The sequence below is a fragment of the Pyxicephalus adspersus genome, chromosome Z (genome assembly GCF_032062135.1).
Source record: "Pyxicephalus adspersus chromosome Z, UCB_Pads_2.0, whole genome shotgun sequence".
NCBI lineage: Eukaryota > Metazoa > Chordata > Amphibia > Anura > Pyxicephalidae > Pyxicephalus > Pyxicephalus adspersus.
The window spans coordinates 42,415,091-42,428,261 of NC_092871.1; the positions used below are offsets into that span (position 1 = coordinate 42,415,091).

Below are 13,171 nucleotides of genomic sequence, written 5' to 3' on the forward strand. Positions count from 1 at the left end.
AACCAATCCCACCATGAGGATGATCCCACATCTTGTTTAATACCTTGCACAATTTCTTGTAAAGCCTGTATTTCTTCCTCTATGGACTTTGAATGATCTGATAGGTTGAAACAACACATACCCTTAAAACTCTGGCATCCTAGATTATGCTTAAGCAATAGATAATCTACAGCAAATCTATTCTCTGACACTGCTCCTCTCAAACCTTGTAAATCTAACAGTATATCAGTTAGAGCAGTGGAGGTATCATTCAGAGATTTAGCTAAATCACATGCAATAGAATTTATAGTACAAGCATTATATATAGCCAAACCTGGGACTCGTACAATAGATGCTCCCAGGCCAATATACTCAGAAGCACTTAATAGAGGCAACCCAGAGGTACAATCAGGAGACAATCGTTTAGCAATTGATCTTTTCCCTCTCCAATTATTCCTTGTAGGTCTCTCTCTTGGGAGTGCTACTGTAAGTCTAGAAAAGGCACAAGGACCTCCAGTAACATTACCAGGGATATAATTGAAAGTAACATTACCACAGGATAGGAACCACCCAGTGGGTAATCCAATATCTTAATACCGGATGGGTGGCATTACAACTCATAGGGAAGAATCACCGACACACACACTTGTATGGCATCAAGCAATCTCCAACTTTATTATAACAAACATTAGTTTATATACCACAACAATATGGCGTTGCGCATGCTCATTTTCATTTATTAGAATGAATGGAAATTCACTGGAAATTCACTAAAGTATATGTACCCTAAAGGATTATTTAATAACGTAATTTCAGACACATACAAAACACCTTGTTATTAATAAACAATCAACATTATCTGAGTTTAGCAGAATTAACAAGGACACTCATCTTGGCAGAACATCATGTTTATGCATATATAGTCTCAACAACCAAGGAATACATTCAGTTCTCACGACTAAGCTCTCATAACTAAAAACTGAAACAAAATGGAGTGTCTCAGGCAACAAAATGGAGTGTCTCAGACCCTTTCAGTGTACTTATAGTCACTTTTATCTGGCATGAAGAACCTTCCTTCTCTGTTGACTTAGCAATTAGAAGCTTATCTATCTGCTCTGCATAAATTAAATTGGAAATAAACCTGAAAATAAAAAATATTGCGAGCATGCATATTTAATATTGCAGATGGGAAAGGCTTTGTCTCTTCTGCATTATAGTAAACTGATCGATCCTTTCTATTCACCTCACCGAACCTTTCACTGCTGTCATTCACCCAATCTGCTTCCAGGTTCAAAATCTTCATCCATCTTGTAACTTTGCAGCCTGGCCAGTCAGCTCCTGGGAATGTACAGTGATTTGCACATGTGTAGCTCAGTGTAGATCATAAAGGGGACTGACAACAGGCAGTTGGTTTTACTGCAGAGAGAACACAGCATGTCCCTTCTACAATATAGAACTGGCCTGATCACAGTTCTTTTATTTTCATGTTTAGTTCCACTTCCTCACAGCAGGAAGCTGATTTTATTACTTCGGGTCTGTAAAAATGTAAAACAAAGTTTAACCATTTCAGGTACTTGTTTAAAAGCAGGAGTCTGTTCCTAGATGTATTAGTGGTGTGGTAAATCTATTGATAGAGGGGGGACATTTTCAATTACGTTATCTTATTACTGTTCCCAAAAACTGCGTCCTGTCCTATGTGAGGAAGTATCTGTTTCTCGTCGATGAACGCAAAGAGCATGTGAAATTCTGGAGGCCAAAAATTCTTCTTATGGTGTCAAACCCTCACACCTTCTACCAGCCTATCAAGTTCATCAATGATCTGAAGAATGGTGACCTCTACATCTTGGGTTATGAAGAGATGGGAGACTAGGGTGAGTTTCCTTTCACCTGGTCCTTTTAATCTTCTCTGATTAAATGGTTGATTTAAAAAAAAAAAAAAATATATATATATATATATAAAAAATATATAAAATATATATATATTGTGCAAAGGTCTAAAATGCCATTCAAACTTGCAGAAACATCCTGACGGGATGGAAAAGCAAGAAAATGTTTGGCACAAAGAGGATTTGGCCCTGGAAGTTTGATATACTAGTACTATTTGTTTTGTGTAAACACCTAAATAATGCATACACTCCACATCTAAAACAGTTATGGGCTGCTGTGACATTAACAGTGCTTACCATAATCTTATCCTTTGGCTTCCGGATATGACATTCCCCACAATAGTAGTATATGGGGGAGGGTAATGTGAATTCAGGATACTGTTGTCTGCTATACCACAATTGTGCTTTTATGCTCTGAGGAGTGGCTACTGCTATTAAACATGTGTGTGTAATATGTTTTGGGTTAAGAGGGTTCTGCAAACACATAGAACTAACATTTAGAGCTCTCATTAATTTCACAATACTATTGTCCTCCAAATGGACTGATACTTCAGCCTCCATTGTCCTTTTTACTCTTGACCTGTTCCTCTGTGTGCCACACAGAAAAGGTATCTCTTCAGGGTGATAGATGCATGTAGTTGTAAGCCATACAGGCAGGAACACACACAAGTTACAAATTGTCAATAGGCAAAGGACTCTCCCAGAAACCTGTGAGTTCAACATCTTCAGCCTGTGATAGGGCACTCTTCAGGGATTTCACACCTGCTTCACCCTCTTTGTCTCTGTTTGATGCCGGAGAAGGAACCTCCGGAACCCTTTTTACTCTGCTAGCGTGAATCCAAATTGGAGCCTCCTCTGTGAGAACTGCTGTCCTGGTAACTGCTACCACTCGAGTGGGTGGTCCAAATGGGAACTCAGTCTGTTTCCGTCCATTTGCCAGGCGCTGGACTATCACTACATCTGGTTGGAAAGGATGCGTAGGTTCCTGTGAAGAGAAAGGAGAGGCACGAGCAACATTTTTCCCAATTTGATCTAAAGTTTCTACAAGTTTCCCTAATAGCAGCCTCTTTTGCTGCCTTATCAGCTAGGGCATTTCCCCTTTGCTATGTCCGTCTGAAGACCAGTATGTGCTTTACAATGGGCGATAGCAACTTTGCTTTGCAATTGAATGGCAGCCAGGAGATCATGTACTAGGGTAGAATGTGAGATTTGCTTCCCATCTGCAGCTATGAAGCCTCTTCTCTGCCAGATTACCCCATGATCATGTACAACCCCAAAGGCATATTTAGAATCAGTGTATATATTCACATCTCTTCCCTCAAAAAGACAACGAGCTCTAGTGAGAGCAATCAGTTCAGCTGCTTGGGCTGACTGAAAAGGTATAGGATTTGATTCTAGAATAACATCAGGGAGTTGAACTACAGCATATCCTGCATGATAAGTGTTGTCATTAGGGCAGGAACAGGATCCATCCACAAAAATATCAGGAGCCCCTTTAATGGGTGTGGACTGTAAGTCAGGTCTAGGTGAGGTATGTTCATGTACGAGTGCAGAACAATCGTGGGGAGGAGGCAAATCATCCTGCTCCCCCTTACATCCAAGTAGGGTATTTAGTATAGCCATTGGACCGAATGTAGGTGCTGAGTATTTAATATGAAGCTGGGGGTTAGATAACAACAAAACTTCATATCCACTCAGTCTTTGTGCTGACATATGCTGTGTGTGTATGTTTTTCAGTAGGGCTAAAACATTGCCCCTGATTCATCAAGCAGAATCGGATGATCGCTTGCGCATTTGTATTCGCGATCCGAAATCGTACGCCGTCGCGCTATTCAGCAACTGAAAAAGCTTGCGCACGGAGCTGCGCATCTCCAGCAGCTTTTCACTGGCGAGCTTGCATTAAAAGTCACTGTTCCCCTAAAAAATCATTCTTCCTAATGGCACACATATTACCCTTAGCCCTAAAAAAAACTGTTTGCGCTGTTAAAATGTTTTAAACATTTATGTGTGCTAAGAAAAAAGCATATTTTTAAATCACTAATTTCTTTCCTGTTAGGCAAGACTTAACCGGACAACCAGTTTGTACAGCAAGTGGAAGTGTGTTTGTATACAATAGTGCTAAGATCAGGCAGCACAGCACAATGACAACAAACCTATACCACAACTACAAATGAACACAGGAGTTGTGTGGGGACAAATCAACATGAGTGCAAATGTCAGACTGTTGAAAAAAAAAAGAAATAAAAACCATGACAATTTATTCAGAAAATGACTATGTACATCAGGTGTCGGCAAAGTTTTTTGGCCACAAGGCCATTTATGGGGTTGGCGGAACCACACTAAGCTGTACCTGCCCTAATGGCTCTGCCCACCACCAGGGAATGCCCCCTAATTTGAAATCTCTCTCCTCCATGTGCATTGCGGACGGGAGGGATTCACCTTTAGGGAGCTGTCCCTATTTACCGCAGCGGCGGAATATCAACACCAGCCACGGTAAATAGGGGAGCAACAGCAAGGAGGCGGCACGGGAGCTCCGGGTTGCCGGCCGGCATTAGGCCGGATCGGCCAGGGGGTGTTAGGCCGGAATGAGCTACCAGCTAGGCTGTGACTGGCCTAAAGGCCGGAGTTTGCCGACCCCTGATGTACATAATACATTCAAATACCATTATGTGACAATGGGACAAAGGCAACGAGGGGGGTCAAGTAGCAGTTTGGAGTGGAAACCATGCAGACATTTGTATTCAATACTTGTGGAAAAAATGACAACACATTGCTAAAGAATTGCTAAACTACAGAAACTGGCATTACAATCCAAGCACAAAAACATTGCAGCAACAGATGAAACTAACAATCATGAGGATTACAAAAAATCACATCAATGCATAACATCCAAGCAAACTTAAACATCAAGCATTAAAGATTCAAACTGACCTGTAAAATGGACTGGAGATGCTCACAGAACAGGATGCAGGTGTGTGCTAATTAATTGCTATCACCTCACCATTGAGTTTAACGTCTCCTCCTAAATCGCGCAGCTGAAAATTAATCTCCTTAATTGGCGTATTCGAGATCATTTTTGCAGGAAACCGGCAGGCGAGATCACCAGAACTCGGGCCCGACTCACGGGAATATACCTTGCTGACCGGCACATACCTATGCGCATGGAGCGTACGCGCATTTTATTGACAAATCATGCCTAAAGAGAATAAACTGTTTTAAAATGAAAAGAAACAAACATTATAGAACAAGAGATAGGGCAAAGTAATATAGAAATAGTAGAGGGGAGAGGAAGAACATTGGATTATTAGTACAAACCAGAAGGTTATTAGAAGTCCAATGTCCACTGTTACATTGTTTTACATGTTTTACAAGTAGTTTGTGTTGTATTACTGCTAACAGATTTCCATAGGAACACATAGGAGTTCTACAGGAGGAGGGAAGACTATTGGTTCAAATATGTAATATAGGTAGTTCAGAATATATATATATATATATATATATATATATATATATATATATATATATATTTAGCAGAGAGATCTGTTATTAACAACTGAGCTCCAGAAGGATATTTGCATTGTTACAACATTGTGTTACAAATATCTGATCTCTCCACATAAGTTCAAATATAGAGGGTTTATATAGAGTGAGATACCATCTATGTATCATTTTATGATGTAACTAGCTGATAACCTGGCGTTGCCCGAGTATTTATTTATTGCAATCCTATATTATACAGAAAAGGAATCAAATAAAGTTTTAGTGATTTTCTTGTCTACGGTGTTGTTTCATTTTTTTGCCTTTGATTGCACTCTGTCAATTGCCTTATGTTTTCTCGAAGGCATTATTACAGGCCAGAAATTTGTAAAAAAAGAGCCAAAAAAAAGTATGTAATTATATAAGCAAAAGGCACACTGTCACTGAGCAATACATACACACATACATACACACATACATACATACATGCAAATATAGCGCTGACATATACCACAGCACTGTACAAAGATCAGCGGTGCACTCACATGAGTCTTACATGAGTCATATGTCTAGCAATTATGGTTTACATGTCTCGATTCGTCTCTGAGTGATGACATACACACTGTAGAATGTGCTCTGTTTGGGGTGCCTTGTTTTTAAAGAAGGACCAATGGATCTTACAAAAGGGAAAGGTTTATTTACACCTTAGGATAATATTTACATATGATTTTCAATATAAAAGGGAAGAAGGTAAAGGGTATATAGGAAAGGGGAAGGAGAGGGGTCTAGCTCTATCTCTAGCACATGGTCAAACTCTCACACAACCATACACACCAGGGTTTTCTCTCCTTGAACCACACCCCACTGCAGGTCCAGAGCGAATCACATTGTTGATTCATCCTTGGTGAAGACTTGATCAAGAGGTCACACAGATTGTTCTTGGGTTTGTCCTTGGCTTGGGATTGTTGTCATATACCCCTGCCCCCTCCAGGAAGACTGAAAGAATAGTAAACTGGTTTGGGCAGAAACTGCCACCAGGTGGTCAAACTGGCCAAGGTGTTATTGATCTTCAGGTATCCATTCATGGAAGGTCAATCATTGTCTCTGTTAAGCAATCCTTTGATGTTTGAGGGATTGCATCTGTCTCCACAGATAATGAGGTTTATAGCTTGTTTCCAAGAAAGCAGAATTGTCTTTACATACAAGTCATATTCATATCAATTTTGGTCACTTCCAACACACACACACAAATACATACATACAATTTTATATATATATATAGATTTATATAGCTCTGACATATACCATAGTGCTGTACAATGAAACGCTGAGCTAGACCCATCAGTCTCTGTACAGAGGAGCTGACACTCTAATGTCCCCCCCACAGTCAGACACTGTTATGATACATTTATATACCTCTGACATATACCACAGCGCTGTACAAAGATCAGCAGTGTCATACGTCCAGCAAGTTGGGTTTAAATGTGTCTGTGCGTTTCCGAGTGATGGTGGAACATAGGAAGTTTGGTTGAAATGTCTCCATGCATTTCCTAGTGACCACCAAATAAAGCTCTGACAAATAGCACAGCATTCTGAATGAATGGTGTACTCACATGAGTCTCAGTCATATGTCTTGCAAGTTTGGTTGAAATGTCACCATGCGTTTTATAGTGATATAGTGATAGTGGAACACACATACATACATACATACATACATACATACATACATACACACATACATCCAGTTTTATATATATATAGATTCCCAAGGATTAGCTTTCTGAGTAGTACAAATGGCATTGTGCAAATCTATATCAGGGAACTGTGTGTTGGGTTTTGTTTCCCATGTAGAGATATTTAGGGTTTCTTCAAAGACAGAATTGTTGTAAAAACACATATACATACAAGTTGTATATATCTAATTTAGGGACCTGCTAAGGACCAGATGATTTTTTTTGTGTCCTCATACCCAAAACCTTAAACTAGAAAGGTGTACTTTCTTGTTTTTGTGAGTGTAGTTAGAGGGGGTGGTATGGGGGTTATCTTTCTGGAGTTCAACGTTAAATACTGGTATTACTAAATATATTACACCAAAATTGTGTATGCTTCAAAATCAGCAAATCTGAAATAGTGCCAGTCACAATTTAGTGTTTGCAAGAAGAAAGTGCAGCAGATTCAAATCCCAGCCGTGACACATATCTTTTTATTTATATTACTACACAGTATTTATATAGCGCCATCATAATACGCAGCGCTGTACAAAGTCCCTAGTCATGACACTATCTGCATGTAGTTTAGTGTTGTCTTCCCCCAAATTAGCCTAAAACTAAATATACACACTGGATTGCTGTCACTTGAGATGTACAAAGGGGTGCTGAGTAGGTCCTGGCTTCGCCCATTTCCAGATGAAATAGAAAAATGAGTTTGGGGGCATATGACAGCCTAATATCTTAGGTATGTAACTGATTCTTAAAACAGTTTTTTCTTTCAGTGAGAAGCTGTGATGGCAGAGGCACAAGCAAGTTTCACTTCATTTGAGTTACGGGCCGTCATGAAGTTTTTGTTCCTACAGGGAAAGTCAGCAAGGGACATTCACACTGAGATGTCACAAACACTGGGGGAGACGTGTCCTTCCTACAGCACTGTCAAGCCCTGGATATCTTGTTTCAAGACTGGGCATTTCACCATTGAAGATGAACCACACAGTGGGTGCCCCCAACCTGAACTGACCCGGGAACTTGTGATACTGTCCATGAGCTGATTATTAAGGTCCAGCGAATGTCCACAAAAGAGATAGCCCAGATACTCACTGGAGCCTGTTGGGTTTGTTATCACCACTATCCTAGACATGCGCAAGCATTCAGCGAAGTGGGTGCTGAATTGTTTGAACAGTGATCAGAAGGAGCAAGTTGAAGCATCCAAAGCCGTTTTGGCTAGATTAGTCACTGGGAATGAAAACCACATCTATGATCCTTAAACCAAGGAACAGTCAAAGGAATGGTGCCACAGTGGGTCCCCACGCCTCAAGAAGTTCTGAACCCAGAAATCGCCCAAAAAAGTCATGGCATGCGTTTTCTGGGACAAAAACGTTATTGTGTTGGTAGACTACCTACCTCATAGCTCTAGTATCACCAGACAGTATTATGCCAACCTCCTGGACCAGCTGAAGGAGGCAATTAAGAAGAAAAGCTGTGGAATGTTGACCAAAGGGATCCTTTTTTGCAGGACAATGCACCTTCGCACACATCCAACGTTGTAGATGCCAATTTGAACACGCTTGGTTGGTCCACCATCCCCCTTACTCACCTGACTTGGTCCCTTTAAACTATTATCTGTTTCTGAATTTGAGGAAACACCTGAAGGAGCAATATTTTGAGGACATTTCCAACGTCAAAAATGCTGCCGAGAGCTGGTTTGCGGCCCAACCAAAGGACTTTTATTTGGATGGTCTAGAAAAGCTGCAACTACGCCGTACCAAGTGCATCAGTCTCAGGGGGGAAGATGTTGAATAAATCTGTTATTTTATAACTCTTGCTCTCTTCTTTCTGGCCAAAACCAGGAACTTCCCAGCACACCCTCATACAGTTGTGATTGCATGTATGGCAGTCCTGGATGTCGTTAATTTATCGTATTTGACCAATTTATGACTATTTGCTAAAGACTGCTGTACTTTCCTACAAAGGAGAGAGCAGCAGGGTGCATTAGCTCATCCACCCCTCTGACTAGAACTCAACAGCACTGTGTGTACATGCACATGTAAAATACATAATTGAATGAATGTCTCCAAAGAGACAAAAACTTAGTACCGGTCTCGGCTTGAAATAAAAACAGCTCTTCCATCTTGCAGTAATGTCAGTGGGGCAAAAAAATAAATAAACTTGTTTCAAACAATCAGAAACAAATATCACACTACAAATGTGCAACACCTAAATAAGCTTTAATTATTCTGTAATAATATAACTAATTTTATTAATTTTGTAAATTAAAAAGCTTTAAAAATTTTGCTATAATTACATAAGCTGTTTATTATATTTAATATGTACATTTCATGTTAATAAAATGGAAGTTATCTGATCATTATTTTATAATGGTCCACAGGGTTTTAAAATTATGAATTTAGTGGTCAGTGAGGTTGACCGCTGATATAGATGATTCTGCAGCCATCTAGTTGTGCACTAGAAGAATGGCAATAACTACATTTCAGACAAGGATTGAACTTTTTTTTTTTAGGTATTCCTATAAATCTTCATAATGTACCTAAAATATAAGTGGATGGAAATACAGAATTTCATTTATTTTACATTCACTACAGAAAACACAACCATCCATTTTTTAATGACAATTGTTATCACACCCAACATTGTAAAATACAGCTTTATATTAGACAAGGATAGTTATTTGCCTTGAGAAAAAAAGTCCTAGCAAACAAAGAACCAAACCCTAGAATTAGTTTGTAAAACTTTATCTGCCTGTACTGTAGTGATCTTTCTTTACATGGGTAAATAGGTACTAACTGATTATGCTGTTAGGCATCTTGAAAGATTAGCCAGCAAGATCAGGTTTTTTCAAAATGTTTAGGACACCTGGGGAAACACAACCTAGGAAAAAGAAGCATGGGCCTGAATTTCTAGGAGGCAGCCCCTTATTGTGGTATGGTGGTAATTTTTCTGGATGTTATCCATTATATATATGCATTCACTGCCAACTGGCCATTTAAATAGCATAAAGAATATAATAAAAAAAAAGCAGCTTACTTCAGGGCAACATCACCCACATTCAGTGAACACCCCATCTTATGTAGCCTGTTTATATTGGCTTTGACTAAGATCTGTCAGCCCTTCCAAATAACTTTTGTCACAAGTATGAATGTGCAATTACAGACTTGCTTCTCAAAAGAAACTACCGTGTTTCCCCCAATTTTAGGACATCCCCATTAAGTAAGCCACCCCCGATTTTTAAAAAAAAATAATTAAAATAAGACACTCACCCGTTTATAAGACAGCCCCAGATATCTGATCCTGCGTGTGTGTCCGAGTGATCATGAGTGACTTTCAACAATAAATGTGGAAAAATAAGACATCCCCTGAAAATAAGACCCAGGGCATATTTTGGCATTTCAAAAAATATAAGAGAGTGCCTTATAATCGGGGAAACAGGGTAGTACTGTAAAAATGGAGGACATGGCTGACTACTTTTACAAATGACAATTACTTCTCATACACCTCAAATTACCAGTAAATTGATATTTGATATTCTTAGAAATTCATATTAATCCTGTTCATAGTGAACTATCAAGTTATCTCAAGAACATAAAAAGCCAAAGCAATCTATCATGGGACTACAGTTATTAGCTACATGATTTAAGAGCAGAACCATTTAAGAAGCAGAATTGTAGCAATACATTTTCAGTACTTACTGGGTCTTTAGAATGTATGCAATAATACAAAATGTGTATATTGCATGTGCACTTTGTTATTTTGCACCATACAATTTCAGCACAGCCTCCACATTGTTTTTTAACTGATTCTTCACATTTGTTTTCAAATAAACAGCAGACAATGAACTTTGAGGAAATTACTTTATTATGCACAGAACAGAAATGTAATGCCAAATACATTTAACCAAGTTTGGTGGCCAGTCCCTTGGCCTTTGCCTTCCCCAGCTTGGCAATTCTGGCCACAGACTTGGGTCCCAGGATTCCTCCGCCCCAGTGACAACAGATCTACAGAATAAGGAAAAAAAATTTAAAAATCAGACACAGGATTCTAAATAAAACCAATACAATAAGCTAATAAAATTTTTCCTTCAAGGTTTTTGACAGTACAGGGTACAGACAAACTTGTCATTTAATGCCATGTCCTAGGTATATTTATAATATTTGTTCTAGTAGCCATGGCAAATGAAACTAGAAGTGGGAAATGCAAAATTTAAAATAAAATAAGAGGGTAAATCGAAGTTGTGAATTAGTGACAGTGTAAAATTGCATTTATCCCACTTGTTACTGGACAAGAAACACTTTTAAAAACTTTTGCAAGTAGCACTCCAGTTCCTAGTATGAATTATATATGCTTACACTGCAACGGGTCGACAGGTGGTATGCCTTTGGCAGATTTGTTGCAGATATTCTCACTTACTGGTAAAAAAATGGCTGTTCACAGAACAGAGAATAAAAAGATCTGGTAGACCTGGGCAAGCTGAAAAATAGCAAGAAGCCCTTACCTTTCCAAAACAGGTTTAAGGTACACCAAGTAGTGATGTGGGCCACATACAGTCTTATGAATCCAAAGGAAATGCTGTTTTTTCTGCCACACGGTTAAACAAGGTCTTCCCCTTTACTCTAGAGCCAAGAACGTCCTCAACCCTCCTACCCAAACAGTAAGCACCTTACCCTGAATAAATAAAAGCTGCTACTTTAAATTTAGTCATGTTGCCACAGGCAGACTTGTGACAGATGCCTTCATCATTAGCAAAGCAGTTTTACAGGCTGCCAATTTTAGGAAACACCCCACTTCCTATTTAATTTTTAATACTCCAAAACATTTTACAAGAGATCACTTTCAGTATGTAATTCTGCCATATGCCTTAAACCCCAAAATTGAGTTTTATGAAGAAACAAAAGTTTAAAAATTCCCAAACGTCATATTAGCCAAGCACCATTAACCACCAACTTCTCCAATGTAAGTAAATTGGAGCAGTTGGGATCTTTTTGCAAAACCAACGTGTTGCTTTTGGCTGCAGCTGTTGTGGTCCGAATATCAGCATCATAGCCAGTGTTGCATGGAGATCTTGTTGCCGGCTGTGTGGTTTGCCTTTCCAAGCCACACGGTAGTTTGCCATGTGCCTGGGAACTGTCAACCATAGTTTCATACATCTGAATTTGGCCTTAGTGCTTTCCGACCCATGCTCAATATTGACCTAATACCCATTTACAAACGAATGTAACCTATTTTCTCCATAGAGATGTATAAGACATATTGCTCAAAAATGCTAAACCTAGCATTTATACAAGTCAAGTCTAGCACCCCATACACTCCTCCTTTTCCAAAAAGACCACAGTAACTAAATGCACAAAGGTAAGAAATTACTTGGATGAAAATAGACCACGTACTGCCATGACAGCTTTATGTCTATTTTGTCTAAAGCAGCAGGCCAGAAATTTAATGAAGCAATAAAAACAATCCTCTAACGTTTAGGACTCTCTGCAATTCCTTGTAAAAAAAAAGTTGCAGGCCGTCACAATACAAAGCTAAATATTATATTTGTATAGCTAAAAAGAGAACACTGATCTGATCAGATTCAAGACAGTCTAGAAGAAAAGCAATCAAATGACTAAAAATGGACAAGGAAAATGATTTTATAATTCCAGCAAGGAGTGTGCATAGTATTTATGATCTGACAAACACATGGTGCTTAAGCTCAATTCTCACCTCATCATGTCTGTCATTGTAGTTGGTCTTCAAGGCTTTCACCAGCTTGGCAAGTGCTCACTTGTCCTCACTGTATAAGAAATATAAAGTTAGTGATGTTCAATTTTAGACTGTAAAAGTACAGCACTAATTTTTGGGGTTGGAGGTTAAAAAGCTCTGAAGACCACACGGTGATTTCAGGTTAAGAAATTCAACTTGCATCATTGCCAGAAAAGGAACAAGATTCCTAAAAACAAGAGTGGCAGAAACTTACGGGTTGACTTGTGTGAAAGCAAGGCTGGTGCAGGTCTTTCTGTGCACCAATCTGCCCAGTCGGGCTTTGCCCTTGACAATGCAGTAGGGTACTCCCATCTTACGGCATAGGGCAGGGAGGAAGACCACCAGCTGGAAGATACAAGGATA

At 39.2% G+C, this 13,171-nt stretch overlaps 1 protein-coding gene and 1 pseudogene across 1 annotated transcript in view; both read right to left on the bottom strand.

The window, feature by feature from the left end:
• Window positions 1–10,906: 10,906 nt before the first annotated feature.
• The window catches only part of LOC140343661 (large ribosomal subunit protein eL8-like), an 8,923-nt gene continuing 6,658 nt past the window's right edge, over window positions 10,907–13,171 (bottom strand). The window contains 3 exon segments of the mRNA XM_072430453.1: window positions 10,907–11,064; window positions 12,770–12,839; window positions 13,023–13,153. Coding sequence (XP_072286554.1) covers window positions 10,960–11,064; window positions 12,770–12,839; window positions 13,023–13,153 — 306 coding nt within the window. The 3' untranslated portion in view covers window positions 10,907–10,959.
• Window positions 12,909–12,978, bottom strand: LOC140344678 (small nucleolar RNA SNORD36; annotated as a pseudogene).